The sequence below is a fragment of the Mytilus trossulus genome, unplaced genomic scaffold (assembly GCF_036588685.1).
Source record: "Mytilus trossulus isolate FHL-02 unplaced genomic scaffold, PNRI_Mtr1.1.1.hap1 h1tg000050l__unscaffolded, whole genome shotgun sequence".
Taxonomy (NCBI): domain Eukaryota; kingdom Metazoa; phylum Mollusca; class Bivalvia; order Mytilida; family Mytilidae; genus Mytilus; species Mytilus trossulus.
The window spans coordinates 143,444-164,180 of record NW_026963292.1 but is presented as its reverse complement, the minus strand read 5'-3'; the positions used below and the strand labels follow the sequence as shown (position 1 = coordinate 164,180).

At 32.7% G+C, this 20,737-nt stretch overlaps 1 protein-coding gene across 1 annotated transcript in view; it reads left to right on the top strand.

The window, feature by feature from the left end:
* LOC134699319 (uncharacterized) overlaps positions 1 to 20,737 on the top strand; it is a 55,938-nt gene that overhangs the window by 33,132 nt on the left and 2,069 nt on the right. Inside the window, exons 6-9 of the mRNA XM_063560932.1 lie at positions 884 to 1,147; positions 6,176 to 6,424; positions 18,880 to 19,119; positions 20,353 to 20,589. Coding sequence (XP_063417002.1) covers positions 884 to 1,147; positions 6,176 to 6,424; positions 18,880 to 19,119; positions 20,353 to 20,589 — 990 coding nt within the window. The remainder of the gene's footprint in view (positions 1 to 883; positions 1,148 to 6,175; positions 6,425 to 18,879; positions 19,120 to 20,352; positions 20,590 to 20,737) is intronic.

Genomic DNA, 20,737 nt, shown 5'->3' with positions numbered 1-20,737 from the left:
TTTCTAGTTCTGGAGGAGATATTAATGAAACTCATTCACAAAAGATTAGAGTGGAATGAAAAGAACACTGACAATATATCTAAATGTGAAATTAGATGATCTAGCTTCTTTGATCTTGTTTTTTGACAAATGTCTAGAAGAACTCCGTATTATATGAAAAAAAGGTAGGCAATGATAGGCGCATGTTCCGTTCTTTATGAATGTCGACAGTTTGTTATAAAAGTTCCATAAATATGTTTTCGAAAAGAAACTCCAGCATACTAATTAATTGTTCAACTGTTATGAATGGTATCACAAAGTAATAAATTTATAACATATGTCATCATTTCTATTATCAAAAGATGTGTTGATTATTTCTTTCAGACTATTTGTCAATATCCCATAGGTAATGGTGGAATACATGATAAAAACAAATGAGAGTTATCATTAAACTTATTTCAGAGAAATATCGAGTTTTAAAATATTTGCAAATGAGCCGTCAATGTACCGTTGTTTTGCATGGTATTTTGTGAAGCTAATAATACACACATGTTGTGTCCTAAGATTATCTGTTCATTTTTCAATTTTCAAAAGATATTTGTTGTAATGTATCCTCCTAATTTCGTAGAAAATTTTGTTAGGATGGAGGTTTTATAACTGTAAGTCTTTATTTACCTTTCGATAAAATAATTACCTCAATTTTCGCTATATTTAGCACAACTTTAGGAGTTTTTTGTCCTCTGCTCTTTAACCTTTCGGCCCTTTTACTTTTTTTTTCGATCGTCACTGATGAGTCTTTTATAGACCATAGTCGCGTCTTGAGCAGATACAGATTTCCAATCCTGATATATATTATGAGTTTATAACTCATGAGTACAGCGTAACCTGTATTTTTTTGTTTTAGTCTTTGCTGATGGTAATGTGGCATCAAAGAAACCTACACAGATTTCTTCCATTTATGATCCTAGAGTTCATGAGGGTAAAGATTATCTGTGTTGTAACTCTTCATATGCCGTTGATGGAGACAGAACGTCATACAAAGGTGATGATTTTTTGTGTGCAAATTCATACAAAAACAATAGTCAGCAGCAATGGTTGGCAGTCGACCTACATAATGTTTATGATATCAATGTTATAGATATTTATGGACGCACAGATGATGGTAACAGTAAGTGTTATTTTATATTGTTTTTGTTATAAATATCTATATTTAAACATGAATTTCTGGTTTTTTAACAGTTTTATCAGGATGACACTTTATTTGTTTAAAATTGAACGAGAAACTTATTTGTACAGTTAATATTCTAAAATGCTGTTGCAATACTGTGCATTTCTAATTGATTGTGAGTATTCAACTCGGAGACCGTAAAATTAACGATTTATGAGTAAAACAACATAATACACGTTTTCAAATCTACGAATATGCAAGAGTTTAGTTGAAATTACATATTTAAGGAAATGAATTTAAGATATATAAATAGTATTTTCTTCAATTTTCTAAAAACAAAATTAATCAAAGTAGCCCAGTATTGGCGGTATTATTATATACTGAGCCAAAAAAGTTTAGCAACAAAAATGTGAAATTTTATTGTATAACAAAATCATAACAACATATAATTTTAATAATAAAAAAATTGAATTATGATATGTCAGAAGCAACATGAATGTTAATCACTCACATTCATTAGGATTTTCTTTGTATGGAGCGCGGGAGGGTCAAAATGCGTAAATGAGTATAGTGTTCCTTAAAATCAATTTCTCAGCAATGCCCTAAGTGCCCCAATGAAGGATTGGCAGGCACATCAGCAGCTTCCCTTAGTCAATGCACTACTTTTTTAGCCGGAAAAAACTTGTCACGTGTTGATTTAAAGCGAAGGAAGCGCTCCTCCCTCGACGATAGATTTTTGTGTCTACGAGATATCGACCTATCCTGTGCAGTTGTAATTTGTCGATATCTGTTTGTTAATCTCTAAACTGTTGCCTTTTGCACATTAAATCGAGCCATGATGTCAGCAACCCTCATTCCGGCATCAACCATTTCAAGACCTTTCTGACTGTCATTTTCGGGGAGGCCTGGTTGACGCCCCATGCAATTTTTTCAAAGGTGTTTGTGTTTTTCTTACCAATGGTGTGTTTCTGAACGTTAGTGAAAAAGACATTTTTAATATCGTTTTAAAAGTGCAGGTACAGAAGGTAAAACATCATTTACACGTGCAAAGCTGGAATGGCGCGAAATCAATCAGCAGGAAAAAAGTACGACTGTTTTAAATTACAGGTAAAACTAAGGATAATATCAATGATGTTTCAATATTTTTTTCCAAAAACAACAAAAAAAAATTATAAAAAAAAAGTGTTGCTAAACTTTTTTGGCTCAGTATATATGGGTCTTTTAAAATATGAAAAAAACATACATTGTTGAGAAATGAGTGATTTTACTGTAAAATATTGTGAATACATATACCTCAGTATAACCAAAATACAAAATCTGCAACCTTAAACTGAAAAAAACTAAGTAAAATTAAACAGTGTTGACCAAGATGTCATCTCCGCAACGATTTCATATGGCTCTACAGCAGAATTCATTCAGAACCTATACCTTGGCTATACTTTTTGGACCTAATGGATAATAGCTCTTTATCTTTTATAATATAAGCTTTGGATATTCAATATTTTGGACACAAGCATAACTGAAGAGACATGTATTGTCGAAATGCGCATCTAGCGTAAGACAATTGGTACTCTAATTAATTACCAATGGATAACGTCAACCTTCCAATTATCAATATCGATTTATCATTCCTCAGCAGTTACAAACGTCGTATGGTATTTAAATATCTCAATTGAAACGCTGAGCTCGTGCACGTTCACAATTTACGGACTTTTTAGATATTTCTAATACCTTATCGCAGAAATCAGATAGTCAAAGTTTGATAAAAAATCTCTACTAATTACGATTTTTTGGGTCTTACAGTGAATCATGATTACCATATATACACAAGTGTGTAATTCATGATTTTGTAATTGAAGGTTTGATTATTTCTGTGTACAACTATACATGTGAAACGTTTTATGCTTTTGCTATGAAATGGTTAATTGTACCAATATATTGGACTCTTCTGCCTTACTGTTGTCGACCATTTTGCATATTGCAGCCATTAAGAGTATCTGTTTGATGACTTCATATTCACAACTGTTAGTTAGCTTCATTACTAATACTATGCACAGTTTCAGGAAATTAGTATACAATGGTTACTTAAACCAATACATTAAGTTGACAACAATATTTAATTGTTTCTAAAGGGTGTCATATAAAAAAATATTCGTAAGCATCTCTACTAATATTATGCAAAGTTTCATTATTGTACTATGAAGAGATCTATCGGACTGATGTATAGGGCTATTGGATGTTGGCGCCAATTTTGAAGGTTGCAGCCATTCTGAAATTTCTTTAGATTGCTTCATCATGTTTATATTCAAATATGTTAGTAATGAATGACTAACGCTATGTAAAGACACAACAGTTATTAATGTTTTTATAACTTTCGCTGTTGTTTTATATGAGCTCGTTCAATGTATTTGTTTTGCATATACATTGATTATATGAATTTTCTAAAAATTGGATAAGTATCCAAAAGGGCAATACGATAAACTAAGTGTGTTATCTCTTGCTATACACATATCTCTAAAGGAGATCGGTACTCTTTTTTTTAGCCAAATACTTACCTTACTTCATGGGTACCCGTCTCGTCTATCCAAACACTTACCTTACCTAATGGGGTATTCGTCTCTTCTAGCCAAATACTTACTTTACGTCATGGGTATCCGTCTTCTTTAGCAAACTACTAACTTCACTTCAACTCTTCTAGCCAAATGCTTAACCTCCTTAACGTGTACCCGTCTCTTCTAGGTAAATAATTACCTTACGTAACGTGTATTCGTCTGTTTTTGTCAAATAATCGTCTTTTATCAACAAATACTTACTTTACTAAATGGGTACTCGTCTCTTCTAGCAAGCTTAAGATGCTTACCTTTCTAAACGTGTACCAGTCTCTTCTAATCAAATGTTTATCTAACTCAACGTGACCTTACTTAATAGGTACTCCTCTCTTCCAGCTAAAGACGTTACCTTACTTAATGGGTACGCGTTTTATTTAGCCAAGTACTTACCTGACCTCATGGGTATTCTTGTCTTCTAGTCAAATACTTACCTTACGTCATGGGTATTCGTCTCCTCAGTAATAAAGCGCTGTTCAAAATTCATAAATTTACAGAGAGAAAAAAAAATAATTCCGAGTTACAAACTAAAACTGATGGAATCATTTAAAATTTAAGAGAACTACGACACAACAGAAACACAACAATAAAAATGTAACACACCCAGAAACGAACTTTAATATAACAATGATCATTTCCATGATTTGGTACAGGGCATTTTAATACTCACCTTACTTCATGGGTACCCGTCTCTTCTAAACAAATACGTACATTACTTAACATGTACTCGTCTCTTCTAGTGAAATACTTACTTTACCTAACGTGTACTCGTCTCTTCTAGACAAATGCTTCCTTTATTTAACCTAAACCCGTCTCTTCTAGTGAAATACTTACCTAACTTAAAGTGTACCCGTTTCTTCTAGTCAAATGCTTACCTTACTTAACGTGTACCCGTCTCTTCTAGTGAAATACTTACCTAACTTTACGTGTACCAGTCTCTTCTAGTCAAATGCTTACCTTACCTTACGTGTACCCGTCTTTTCTAGTCAAATGCTTACCTTACTTAACGTGTACCCGTCTTTTCTAGTCAAATGCTTACCTTACTTAAAGTGTACCCGTTTCTTCTAGTCAAATTCTGACCTAACTTTACGTGTGCCAGTCTCTTCTGGTCAAATGCTTACCTTACTTAACGTGTACCCGTCTTTTCTGGTCAAATGCTTACCTTACTTAACGTGTACCCGTCTCTTCTAGTGAAATGCTTACCTTACTTAACGTGTACCCGTCTTTTCTAGTCAAATGCTTACTTTACTTAACGTGTACCCGTCTCTTCTAGTCAAATGCTTACCTTTCTTAACGTGTACCCGTCTTTTCTAGTCAAATGCTTACCTTACTTAACGTGTACCCGTCTCTTCTAGTGAAATGCTTACCTTACTTAACGTGTACCCGTCTTTTCTAGTCAAATGCTTACTTTACTTAACGTGTACCCGTCTCTTCTAGTCAAATGCTTACCTTTCTTAACGTGTACCCGTCTTTTCTAGTCAAATGCTTACCTTACTTAAAGTGTACCCGTTTCTTCTAGTCAAATGCTGACCTTACTTAACGTGTACCCGTCTGTTCTTGTCATATGCTTACCTTACGTAACGTGTACCCGTCTTTTCTAGTCAAATGCTTACCTTTCTTAACGTGTACCCGTCTTTTCTAGTCAAATGCTTACCTTACTTAAAGTGTACCCGTTTCTTCTAGTCAAATGCTGACCTTACTTAACGTGTACCCGTCTGTTCTTGTCATATGCTTACCTTTCTTAACGTGTACCCGTCTTTTCTAGTCAAATTCTGACCTAACTTTACGTGTACCAGTTTCTTCTAGTGAAATGCTTACCTTACTTAACGTGTACCCGTCTCTTCTAGTCAAATGCTTACCTTTCTTAACGTGTACCCGTCTTTTCTAGTCAAATGCTTACCTTACTTAACGTGTACCCGTCTCTTCTAGTCAAATGCTTACCTTACTTAACGTGTACCCTTCTTTTCTAGTCAAATGCTGACCTTACTTAACGTGTACCCGTCTTTTCTAGTCAAATGCTTACCTTACTTAACGTGTACCCGTCTTTACTAATGAAATGCTTACCTTACCTAACGTGTATCCGTCTGTTCTTGTCAAATGATCGTCTTTTATCAACACATAGTGACTGACCTTACTTAATATGTACTCCTCTCTTCCAATACTTACCTTACTTAATCGGTACTCGCCTCTACACACTTAATGCACACCTTACTTCATAGGTACTCTTCTTTTCTCACCAAATACTAACCTTACTTAATAGGTTGTCGCGCCGTCTAGCCGAATACTTACCTTACTTAATAGATTCTAGTCTGTTCTAGCCAAATAATTACCTCACTTAGTTGGTTTTGTCTAAACGAAAAAAAATCCGGTATAAATTTTACCTACTTTTCTATATAAATCAAATATTTATCTTATTTTATAGAGTACCAACTGACAAATTTTGATGTCGAAGTTATCATGACAGGATGTACATGCAATAGTTGGAACAATATAGATGAAGGAGATGTATTTCACTGTCACTTTCAGGCCACAGAAAGCCAGAGAATCGTTATCACGTGTCCTAATAACACAAGAGGGAGGTTTGTCAGGATTAAACGAAGAGATACGAAAATTCTAACAATTTGTGAGTTAGAGGTCTACGGCGATCCGGTAAACCACCTTATTGAATCAGGTAATCAGGAAAAATCAATATATTGATATTTAAGTGAACGATTGAATCATTCATTATCAAGAGATAATATCAATATTAATTTACTATTTGTGAATTCTTATACATTCTATATAATGTTTGGACTATTTTAGATCTTGGTCTATTTCTGAAATTTATTCTTACATACTTTATATGTTTTAACCCTGTATGCTAACATTGCCTATGTGAAATTTTAAAATTGTTTGTATGCACATTGAACGACAAATCTACGTGACGTATAACATTTTCTGACGTCAGACATGCAAATCAATGAATGTGTTTGTGGATAGATGTTTTTGTGTTCTGTTAAATTGTTCCTTTTAACATTGTTACACGATAATGAATGCTGTACCCATATTTTGACTATTTTATTCAACTTTGTATGTGTTTGGCTTTTTAACTTTTTTGATCTGAGCGTCACTGATGAGTCTTATGTAGACGAAACGCGCGTCTGGCGTATACAATTATAATCCTGGTACTTTTGATAACTATTATTGATTGTGTCTGTTTAGTTAACGCATCATTGTAAATATAACGGAATTTCACGAGGCGGTCATCCAAATGAGAGGGTTAGCGCTATAAAACCAGGTTTAATCCACCATTTTCTACATTTGAAAATGCCTGTTCCAAGTCAGGAGTATGACAGTTCTTGTCAATTCGTTTTTGATGTGTTTTGTTATTTGATTTTGCCATGTGATTTTGGACTCTCCGAATTGATTTTCCTCTGAGTTCAGTATTTTTGTGATTTTACTTTTCACATATATATTCTGAATTTACCTTTATCAGGAACAATTAATATGACATGCTCTTAGTGTAGTATTTTGAACCTAGACATTTAATTTCCTTAGAACAAATAACAATTTAGTTGACCCTTCCCGTTGCATCTGGAGTGAGAATATAACCACCAGTAACAATGATTTAATCCAAGGACAACTTAATTAGATGTAAATCCTTCAATTATTTGTGATGATTTTGCTTGAAATGTTAGTTACTAGACATCAGGATGTATCCTTCTGACGTTTCTGTCTAGTTAAAATCTTGTTCTGGAATTATTTCCAAAAAAACATGATAGAAGTGAAAAAATTCAATGAATTTTTAAATTATTATAATAAAAGATAACTCTGTGAAAAAATTGTGTAATTACAAGGAATGTTTCTTTTAGAAATCCATTTTTTTTTAATTTAACGACCAATTAAGTCAGTCTTTTAGCCAAAATTTGGGTGAGAAGTACACAAAATGATTTTAAGAGAATCGTGTACATTCCTTATCATTTTTGTCTTTTCAAATTTCTTAGATATGTATATTTTCAACTATTTAAAACAAAAAAGTTAAAAACTATGCATTTTGTTCTTAAAACTGAGAAAAATAAATCACAAATTTGAAAATTGGACAGCATGGTGAATTTGACACAAAAAGCATCAAAATATGATAAAACTTTCTAATATTAACACCTACCTATAGTTTGTTTAAGTTCAATTGATTCAGATTGGTTCATTTCATCTTTATTAAAAGTATGATAAAAATAATAATAGTTTTAACTATTGATTAACATTTCTATTTTTAGGTTTGTTAATCACTGCTCATGCATGTGGACATTTATGAAATTTGAACAGCAGTATTCTACTGTTGCCTTTATTTAACAATGCGAAGGTTAATTTGTAGGTTTTAAAATTTATAAGTAACTGCAGATTCAATTTGCTTTCATATTGTATCGAAAGTATGACTTTTCTTTTTCTTTTATAAAAATATATGTATAAAAAAATATGAATAAATTCTTCAGTAAACTTTTACTTCATTGATTCTGGCACTGATACAAAAATTACAAATATAACAATTCTAAACAAGTACAACATCAAATAGAATATCTCGTTTTGAAATAATTCAGGAATGAAATCCTCTGGGATTTAAAGTATAATCAAAGCAACATCAGAAAGTTATGCTTACAATTAGACTTAAAGTATGCAAGTGCTTGTTACGGATGATCTTGTTCTCTTTTCAGTTTTCTTTGACGAAAGCTATTGGTTCCTGAAAATCAATAAAAGATTATATGATGATCATTTATTTATCAACCTATATTTCAAATAGTCAAATAAAAGGGAATTAGTGTAACTTGTGAGAAGCTGGAATCGTGTTGATGATTTGTCGACCAGTATCATCCCAATCATAATCAGTGTGATTCATATCAGGTTACAAGGCCGAAATAGTGTCAATAATTTCATGACGTGAAAAATTGGACAAAATGCGAGCCTAGCATTATCGTCTATGTATATTGATCTAGTTGGAATTGTCAATATGTGACATATCGATGTCGATATTTTTGGTCGTCATAGTCGAATGAAGACCATAAAGGTCTATTTTGCAGTGGAATGAAAAGCATTCCCAAACTGTTAAAAACCAAACACTTAACGCTACAGTTTCAAGGATGTGCTGTTTCATGTAATGCTGTATTCCGTAGTTTTAGGACGTCATACACGCATGCTTCCATTTAAAAGTTGTTAGAGTTATTTGCTCTCGAAAGAATCCATGAAATTGACGCCACTGTCTTAAAGTCAAACTGCGATGACCACTTGATCATTGGTGTCGAGATGAACGTTACCTACGAGTCAGCAATTGACTGGTTACGTTAACGTAAATATACACAATGAAGTCTACAATTTACAGTTTGCAGACTCCCGCCACCATGTATTCCCCCGTTTTTTTTTACGCAAGCGATTAGCACTAGTGAATGGAGGTTGACATCTGACTATGAAAAATCCATCTCAGATATTTTACGTGGCCAACCATAACGCCCGCGCCCATCATCGGTCCAACGATTTCTATCGCGCGTTAATAACATCGAAATAAAACTGTATGCAACCCACAATGAACTGCTATTCTGCGCAGACTCAAACCAATAGTACGCATACCGATGACTTGATATCTATGTGCCAACATAAAATCACAAAAATACTGAACTCCGAGGAACGTCCCTAATTAAATGGCAAAGTCAAATGATAAAACACCAAACGAATGGACAAAACTGTCATATTCCTGACTTGGAACAGGCATTTTCAAATGGTGGATTGAACCTTTTTTTTAAGCACTAAACATCTCACTTGTATGACAGTCGCATCAATTCCGTTTTATTTACGACGATGCGTGAACAACACAGACATACTTGGTAAAATTGTCAAAATATGGGTACAGCAGTCATCACTGTTTAACAATCTTAAAACAAACAAATAGTTTACAAAAAAGCAAAAAGAGCATCTATCAAGTTACAAAAAAACCACATTCATTGCTTTGCGGTTTTTGACAGCAGCCAATGTAAACCTCACATAGGAAGTAATATAAAATAATTTGGTCGTTCAAAGTATTTGAAAAAATGTATTTTTTCACATGGGAATACAGGGTTAAAAAATCAAAAGTTATGTTGAAACTAATTTCAGAGACAGGCCGAGATTTGAAATCAGGTAGCAGTTCGTTAGAATTTTTAAAAATACACATATAGTTATTACCATTACGCGAGTAAAATAATTTTGTCGTTCAAATTATTTTCAAATTTATAATAGAACAAAAACATAATGGTATATAATAGAAGAATAGCATTATGATGGAATCTTTAAAAGTACCGAGTCATTTCATATGAACCAAAAAAACATAAAAAGTCGCATATACAAACACACTAGCAAAAATGAAAGATAATACAAACACATTGACGGGACGTATAAGTACCGAGCCACGTAAAATGGATATCACAGAAAACAGCCCAGACAATAAAAGTAATATTAATAATAGAACAAATACAAATTATAGAAAAATATCATATGTTGCTAAGATGATAAATGATCAGGAAAAATCTGTGAAAACGTTTGCTTTTCCGTGGGTCGTGCTTCTGCCGGTGAACATTTCGAATTATTTAAGATTTTCTTGTCTAAGGCATAAATTACCTTAGCCGTGTTTGGCACAACGTTTTTTAGGAATTTCGGGTCCTCAATGCTCTTCAACTTTATACTTGTTTGGCTTTCTAACTTTTTTTTATCTGAGCATCACTGATGTAGACGAAACGCGCGCCATGCGTTACAAATTATGAGCCTAGTACCTAGTACTGATAACTAATAACTTCTACTTAAAAGAAGGATATAACTGATAAAATCGGAAATTAAATTGTCGACTAACAACAGGTTACAAACAAACCACATGAAAAAATCAAATCACAAAAATACTGAAATCTGAGTCAAACTCCAGAAGAAATGTCCCTCATCAAATCGCAATTTGAAAAGCTCAAACGCATCAATGAAAGGAAGACAAATGTCATATTCCAAACTTGGTACAGGCATTTTCTAATGTAGAAAACGGTGGATTAAACGTTGTTTTATTACTTTCTTAATCTCTCACTTGTATGAAAGTCTCATCAAATTCCATTGAACGTAGGACACTCTTTAAAAAGGCATAACAAAAATCGAGACACTAAGTCTCCCTCAGTCGGACTGTCCTTAAAGGGGACCTAATTTTTATAGATTATACATTAAATTTGAAAGAAAAGTGACGGGTTGATTGTAATTTCATGCAAGTATGGACCTGTTATTATGGCTTTATTTGGCGAGAGAGGAACCCGTTGTGATAAAAGGCAGCAGCAAGAAGCAGGCTACTGTATACATTTCTTCACTTAAATCCGGTTGATTGAATCTTTTAGGTTTGATTAAAATTTTGAAAACAGTTATTTTTACTAGTAGATACCGTAATACCTACCGAGTTAGACTATTTACCGGGTTTGTAATAATATGAGACACATGACGGGTGCCACATGTTGAGCAGGATCTGCTATCCTTTCCGGTGCACCTGATATCTCCCCTGTTTGTTGGTGGGATCTTTCTTTTCTATAATGTGTCTTTCTTACTATCATTTATCTTTTTGTCCTTTTTTAAATTATTTTAGTCATAACGTTGGCAGTTTATCGATCTATCAGTTTGAATTTCCCTCTGATATCTTTCGCCTCTTTTTATGTGTGTTCTGATAAAAAAAAATGGGCCTTTAGATAGCCACCACAATGAAATCGAGACATTTTTTACAAGTTTCTTTGAATAACTTCTTAGTTTATCGACATTGAATTTAAGTTAAGCATGTCAAAATATATCAGTTCCGTATTTCTGAAATCTGATCTCATCATACCCTCCGGGAATAACAGTCCACGTCCAATTCACAAACATATAGCACTTGCTATTTTCTTTTGCATCAGCATCGCTTTTAAAAAAAATAATATCTATCATGATGGTCACAGTGTTTTGAATTCGTTCACCAACATTAACAAACGTTTATGATTTGGGAGATACTACTGAATATATTTTAATGCAAAAACTGTCTATTAAAACAGCTTGCTCATTTCTTGTCCAATAGTTATCAAAAGTACCAGGATTATAATTTTATACGCCAGACGCGCGTTTCGTCTACATAAGACTCATCAGTGACGCTCAGATCAAAATAGTTAAAAAGCCAAACAAATACAAAGTTGAAGAGCAGTGAGGACCCGAAATTCCTAAAAGTTGTGCCAAATACGGCTAAGGTAATCTACTCCTGGGGTAAGAAAATCCTTAGTTTTTCGAATAATTCAAAGTTTTGTAAACAGAAAATTTATAAAAATGACCATATAATTGATATTCATGTCAACACCGAAGTGCTGACTACTGGGCTGGTGATACCCTCGGGGACGAAACGTCCACCAGCAGTGGCATCGACCCAATGGTGTAAATAGTTATCAAAAGTACCAGGATTATAATTTTATACGCCAGACGCGCGTTTCGTCTACATAAGACTCATCAGTTACGCTCAGATCAAAATAGTTAAAAAGCCAAACAAATACAAAGTTGAAGAGCATTGAGGACCCAAAATTCCTAAAAGTTGTGCCAAATACGGCTAAGGTAATCTACTCCTGGGGTAAGAAAACTTAAGAAAATTCAAAGTTTTGTAAACAGAAAATTTATAAAAATGACCATATAATTAAGTGTATCATGAGTAAAAATTAAAATCACAAAAATACTGAACTCAAAGGAAAATCAACTCGGAAAGTCCCTAATCACATGTCAAAATCGAATGACAAAACACATCAATAACGAATGGACAACAACTGTCACAAACCGTTACTTAGGTAATACAAATGTAGCTCTAGCATGAATGAATGGTTTTTGTCTTTAACATGATTAAACTTCGGTCCATGAAGTCATGTTATAAGGGTGCAAGGTTAAACGGGTTAACTGGTCTGTTAGGTAAACATGTGCTTTTGTACCTTCCAATGTTTTATGTTTAAAATATGTCTAATCTACATGTTCGATTAAAGCGGTATGATTGTGATCATGGTAACTACATCTTAAATATGTATAATTGTTTAAATTTTAGGTTTAACCAATCAAGTATTCATAAATAGATTAAACATGCTGTTTTAATTTTTTTGGACGATTTCTGTTATCCTTTTATAAAAATGTATTAAAATGTCAATAATCATATTCATACGTTCGATAAAGAATAAAATGTGTCCCCTTTTCAGTAAATTTTAAACTTAGGATTAATGCCTATACTGCCTAACAAGTTATAGTAAGTAAGTAAGTAAGTAAATTATTTATTATAGTGACAAGTGTAAATATGCTCAACTTATAAACATATAATATATGAAACATATTTATACACCCGACCCAATGGACCAATTATATCACCTGATATGAGGTGGACGAAATTGACCCTAAAAACGATTTGATTGACTTTTGAAGTAAAAAAGGTAGACAGATCAGACTAAATTTTACTTTTTTAACTGACTACTTTAGTTTAGATTTGATTGTAAATATATTATTCCATTGATGCTGAAAAATGATTTTATTTGCTAAGATGAACACTATTTGTATCATGCATAGCCGTTCCAACAATGCATTTCAGCATTTTTCGTCGGTACATGAGTTCTTGAATGGTATAAAACGTCTCATTTGTAACTTTATTCCCCTCCGCAATAGGCGGAAAAAAATATTGATCTACTGTTCATGTGGACAATTTAAAAAAAACTATGTTGAGTAAACATTCTTATCTTTCATATCTATTTTTCTGTAATAAGAATATATACATTAAAAAGAAAAATAAATTATTCATTCGAAATTGTCTAACAGAAAATTAAATGCATTGATTTTGGCACTGACACAAACATTACAAATATTACAATACTAAACAATTACAACATCAAATAGAATGTACTGTTTTGAAATAAGTCAGAAATGAAATCTTCTGGGATTCTATGTACGTTTCAAAGCAACATTAGAAAGGTATGAAAACAATAAGATCTAAAGTATGCAAGTGCTTGTGACAATTGGTCTTTTTCTGTTTTGTTAAAAATATTGTTTCGTGAAAATCAATAATAATTGATATGATGATCATTTATGCTCCAAGCTCTACTCAAAATATTTAAATAAAAGGGAATATCTTTACATGCATTTCCAATAAGGGCAACAGTAGTATATATTCATATGTTTGATAACATTAAAAATGTTGTTCAACCATATAGAGAAAAACACAGTGCTAATGTACCTGTCTTGTCGGACTGTCAGATTTTTCTATTCATTAATCTGTTGTGCTTACGCGCGTCTTGAGTACTAAATTGTAATCCTGGTACCTTTGATAACAATTGACACAATACGTGCTTATGTTGCATTGGTATAGTTGCAAGATTTTGATGGTCAAAATGTGGCACAACGATATCTCAGGTGATGGTATATCGAGATGTGTAGCCCGTCAAAGTCCGATTCAGACTAATTAGATCCATTTTTCAGTTGAATGAAAATCATCCCCAAACTGTCAAAACCCAACCACTTAACGATATAGTTACAGCGATGTGCTGTTCCCTGTAAGCTGTAATCCGAAGACGCCATTCACGCATCATCCGTAAAAATGCTGAAAGAGGACGTTGCTCTCGTCAAACCAATGTACTCGACGCCAATGTCATTTAATCCAACTGCGGTGACTACGTGATCATTGATGTCAAGATGGACTTGGCTATGAGTCATTAAGGGTATTTTGACTGATTACGTGACTAGCAGTAGTGAATGGATGTCAACAGCTGACTATGAAAAAAGCTATCTCTTGCAGACATTTTACGTAGCCTATCAGAACGCTCACGCTCATCAACGACCTAACTATATCTATGGCGTTTTAATAACATCGAAACGACACAATTAAAGTGCAACTGTTATTTTATATATGGGCATCTTGCAAAACAAAATATTTACCTTACAACACTGACAAAGCAGCACGTGAACTATACATTTTTTTAGCACGATACTTACATGAAAAACACTTTTAGGTGAATGTTGCTTTAAAAGACCTGTTTGTTTTAAGATGCCTAGTAGTAAATAATTTACGAAATGAATTTAAACAAAGCAGTATCAAATTTGATTCTAAAACAAAAATTAAAATAAGCAAAAACATTCAGGTATTTCTTAACTTTTTGCGAGATGTATATAAGAAACCAAGGTTTCAACTCCCTCGCGCAAAGTTGACCTTATGTAAATTTGGCTTTACTGTTATGTTCTTTTGTTTTATATAGCTCTTCAACTGTTTAAGTGAATTGAAATTTGTAACGCGTTTTTTTTTATATTGAAGGATGACTATTTACATTTTAAAAATGACCTTAGGTAAGTTGAATTTTTCAACAGACGTCAGGATAGAGTATAGTTTGACAGTTTAATCTACCATTATCTGATAAGAAATGCTAAGTCGGAAATATAACAGTTGTCGTCCATTCGTTTTATGTGTTTGAGATTTTGATTTTGTCATTTGATAAGAGACTTTTAGTTTTGAGTTTTCCTCTGAGTTCAGTATCTTTGAGATTGCATTTTTAAACACTAAACAAACATTGCCTTACCTAAAACGGTGATGTATAAACAAAAGATTAAAACAAGGTGACAAAAATAGTTGAAAAGGACTTAGGTCCCCATATAAGTACTACTGATTTGAGGAAAAAGAAAAATAACAAAAATATCGAACACCAAAGAATGTATCTCAATTATAAAAGCTAACATAAAAAGCTAAAACTCTTTAACCGATTGACAATAAATTTCAATTCTTGATCGTTTGTGAATAAAAAAAAATCTTTTTCACACTTGTAGACTGTGAAAATAATACGAAAAAAGTAAACATTTGTTTGTTACGTATGCTTTCCCCCATAAAGTTCTTGAACCAATTAGTTCGAGTGAATCAACACTGATTTAAGATAATGACTTATTCATTATCTCCGATTCAAAATAGGCCAATATAAGGGAATATTTTTAAAGCATTTCAAAGCATTCGTTTGATGTGTTTTATCATTTTATTTTGCAATGAGATTAGGGACTTTCCGTTTTGAATTTCCTAGGAGTTCAGTATTTTTGCTAATTTATTTTTTTTCAAATATATTTTTCTTTCATCCCAAATCTTTTATTGCAATTCAGAAACTTTCTTATTATTGATCTAAACATATGCTTCACCCAGAAGAAATTGAGAATGAGTGGTTCTGATAATTACGTAAAGGAGGGACGAAAGATACCAAAGGGACAGTCAAACTCGTAAATCTAAAACGAACTGACAACGCCATGGCTAAAAATGAAAAAAAGACAAACAGAAAAACAATAGTACACATGACACAACATAGAAAACTAAAGTATAAACAACACGAACCCCACCAAAATCTAGGGGTGATCTCAGGTGCTCCGGAAGGGTAAGCAGATCCGGCTCCACATGAGGCACCCGTCGTGTTGCTTATGTGATTACAAATCCGGTAAAAAGTCTTATTTGGTAGGTCAAATTCATGAAAGGGAAGGGGATTTTAGTTACGACGTAAGAAACATATCCGATATCATTTGTGAAACGGTTATTCCATAACGGTCAACCAACTTGTGATGGCGTCCGTAAAATTTACGAAGGGATGATTTCAACTTCACCATTTTAGAACTCTTGGTTTACTAGCTTCTTTGTGAGCAGTAACCCTCTATCAAGAAAATCATGATAGGAAATGCAAGCACGGGAATATCGTATCAATTGGGAGATATATACCCCGTATGCAGGTGCTGCTCGAATGTTGCTACTTAGAAATGGAAAGTTCACAATTGGAAAGCTGAAATCATCTCTTTTGTCGTAAAGTTTTGTCTTCAACCGACCCTCATTGTCAATTTCTAAATGTAAGTCAAGATATGAAGCCGACTTAACTGTATCTGTAGTATCCTTTATCTCCAATTCGATGGGATAGATGCGATCCACATAGTCACCAAATTTTGAATTGTTAAGTGAAAGAACGTCATCTATATAGCGGAAAGTAGTGTTTAAAGGATATTGCTAACTTCTTATCCTTCTTCCTAAGAAGTTCCTGCATGAAGGCAGCCTCATGATAATAAAGAAAGTAACTGTTTTGTCAACAACCGTACGATTGGGTATAATATATCGAAAACATGTCCGTTGAATGATCTTCCAAGCTATATAGTGACTACACCAGATAGTCATAATGACCAGAGAATATATAGGAATGTTTTATTTACTTATATCGTATGGTAATGAATTAACTTAATTTTTGGTAATGTATTAACTTTATTTTTTGGTAATGTATTAACTTAACTTTTTGGTAATGTGTTAACTTAATTTTTTGGTAATGTATTAACATTGAAATTTATTTAACATTAAAGTCTGCGAATAATATGTTCGACATGTTATCGTATTGGATAACGGTAAGCACAATTATATCCGCTAATATAAACAGGTTCTATCTGAAATCTTTAAGTTTGAGTCCGTGTCTCTTTTCTTGAATCGAATTGAATTATTGTGCATCTCTTCAGAAGCCCATGAAACGACTGCGTATAAGTCGTAAGGGTTTTGGTTATCAATCAAAACCTGAGTTCAGCCATTTTTAATCTTCTATACCTTCAACTGTATAGAACAAAGTGAATGACGAAATACCTAACAACAAATACAAACATGAACAATATTTTAAGTTCTTAGCCACAAAATGACCATCAAAAGACGGTTTCTAGGAGGCTAGTTGGAAAAGACCCATTTATAAGAAAACAAATTCCAAATTTTTTAAAGGTTTATGGTATCGATACCTATTATAATAAACGGAATATCTTTGTTCATGAGTCATTTCTTTTGTTGATAGATCGGTATTTCATAATTTTTATTCATCAATATTATACATAATATATAGTTTTACTCTGCCCTCTGAACTGCAAAATTTTATCTCGAGTGAGGTAGCATTGGCTGATCCAATTTTTTTTCATTTTATAAACGTTCCTTTTTAAAAAAAGAAAGAGTATAGGCGCCTGTGTAGCAATTTTAAAACAAATATTATTGTACCTAGTAAATCATTAATTAGTTCTACTCTTTTGAGATGGTATCTTATTTCAATGTCTCAATTGTAGACTTTCGACTCTCAATTATAAACAATAATCTAATATGTATAATTCAGACAATGCTCCAACAGAGGAATTAGGCAGATTTATCAAACACTCCGTAAATTTTATGGAAATAATCACAAATTGGATAAAACATACAATGTGTCTGTGTCTTAAATAATTTGATATAATTTTACTGGTTTAACTCTTCTATGAGGTCTGTCTACATCAAACTGAATATGCTCTATTCACGAATATGACTGATATATTGAGTGTGGATTGGCATTGCTTTACTATGTGTCTCAGTATTTTGTACATTTTTTTATGTTTGAGATGTATTTTCGTCAAAACGTATTGTCATTTTTGCGATAATTACAAACATTCAAATTTGGCATAACAACAAGAGTTTTAACTGGCCATAACTCCCGCTTCAACCCACCATGTTTTATTTAAATGTCTAGTACCAAGTCAAGAATATGTCAGTTGTTTTTAATAGTTCTCGTCTATGTATGTTAGTTTGTGGTTTTGTTGCACTTAAGTGTTCCTCTTGTGCCTTTATTTTCGTCTTAATATTGATGTCTTTCATTCGGTTTTAGTTTGTAACCCATATTTATTTTCTCTCAATCAATAAATTACGTTTGAGCACCGGTATAATTCTCCTACTTTTAATAAGGCTTACATCTGTATAGATATAAAGCAGATATTTTACTCTTTCTTATAATAGACAACATACATTTAGCAATTCATACACATAAGATAAATATTGATTATTAAAGGGAAAAGTAAAAAAAATACCTCTACAAGGCAGTTCCTGGCTCTACTCCTTTTTTATTTTATTTTTACGGGCATTTTTTCTTATTTCTCTATTATTCTAGAAAGGTTGTAGAACATATTACATCTTATATGATCTGTATAAATACAAAAAAAATAAAAAAAACCATCTCTTTTACTTACACGTTTTATTTCAATTACACACCCTGTTTTATAAACAAGTCGTAAAGGGTTGTAAACACTTGACAATTGCAGTATAGGTATTTTTTTTACTTTTTTTTAAAAAGTTTTTTTCAGATGTAAACATTGCCTTAAACAAACCAACAACAATGTCATCAATATTTGTGGAAACAGGATATAATTGTTGTCACTCTGAATTTGCCGTTGATGGGAAAAAAGAGTTACGGAAAGGTGACGTTTTTATATGTGCACACACAGATAGAAACGATGATCATCGGCCATGGTGGGCAGTCGATCTACTGAATGTTTATAATATCAATGTGATAGATATTTATGGACGCACATATGATTGCTGCCGTGAGTAAAGTCAAGTATTTATGTAAACCATATGTTGTACATCGGCAAATCTAGGAACTGAATTTCAAAATGAAAAAAAAATGTTGATAAGCAAAAAACTTAACTTATTACATACAAATTAGTTAGAAACAAATACGAAAAACATGAAATTTTATAGAGTGGGCAATATATATCTAAATGCAATTACTGAGTTCGAAGGTAAATCAGGTTGGACATACTGATTTTTCGTAGATGCACCGTGGTGACTTAGTTGAACAATTCTTTTAATCTTAATCTTCACTATGCCTTTTCTCTTTCTTTTACGTGACAAACTTTTTACTTGCTCTAGTAGTGGTTAATAATTGGTTTAAGTTTCATCACCAAATCTCATGGATTTGAAAGTTATTAATTCGAAAACAATTTGTCAACATGGTAACAGGACTGAAAATATGTTGTTTACCATAAAAATATCTTTTATTTGTTTCGTTGTATACGATACACCTGTTAGGATTGTTTTGAAAATTTAAGTGCAAACATCCAAGCTATTACAAAGGGAGATGGTAGGAATGCTTGGCTACTGAAAAACTCATGGACAGACAAGTACATCACTTTATCCATGTTGTTCTCCAATTTCTTAACAGTATTATGTACCATGGATCAGTGGTAATTTTGAGAGTCGAACTTCTAACTTTTCAGAAGTAATGACTCTTTGTGACCTTAAACACTAAATTTTATTGTTTATTTATGGTAATAAAAATATTGCTTTACTGTATGAATGCGGGTTTGACATTGACCGTTTAGTAATTATTCAAATAGGTTTTAAAAAATGGATTTTATTGGTTTCAGATGACAATGTAAGTACCGCTTAAAACATAGTGTGTTCACTGGGTCATCTAATTGAAGGTTTAAAATGCTTTGAGATGACCCCTTCGTTTATCGTTATCTGTGTTACTTGGTAGTCAAAGTGTAACTCAATGAACTTAATACCGCATTCATATAAAGCCTTTTTAAAATATTGTCTTATCTATTAAAAAAATGATAAAGACAACCAAAAGAAGCCGACATTAATCAAAGGTTACATAAGAGAAAACAACTATCTGTATGTGAAACACTTTTAGAAACATTTCAAATCATACCTAAAGCTTGATACATGTAACATTTATTCCTCATTTACTAATTTACTAATTACAAAATGGTATTATATGATACAATATATATATATAACTATCTAGATTAACATCTATATTCAAACAGCTAACGATTTAGAAAACTTTGATGTGGAAATTATTATGCCAACATGTAGTAAAAATTTAGACGAGGGATATATAAATCACTGCCACTATCAAGCAACTGGAAGTCAAAGAATCACGATTAATTGCCCTCCCAACACCAGAGGGAAAATTGTCCGGATTAAACGCCGTGATAAGAAAGCATTGGTTATTTGTGAAATAGAAATATTTGGAGGTCAGATCAACAGACTGCCACAGTCAGGTATTTATATATTCTGATGTCATATTATTGTTTCAGATAAAATTGAAAGTTTGGTACATTAAAACGTTTAAACCCGCTGCAATTGTTTACACCTGTCATTAGCCCGGACTCTGATGTCCAGTAGTTGTCGTTTGTTGATGTGGTTTAT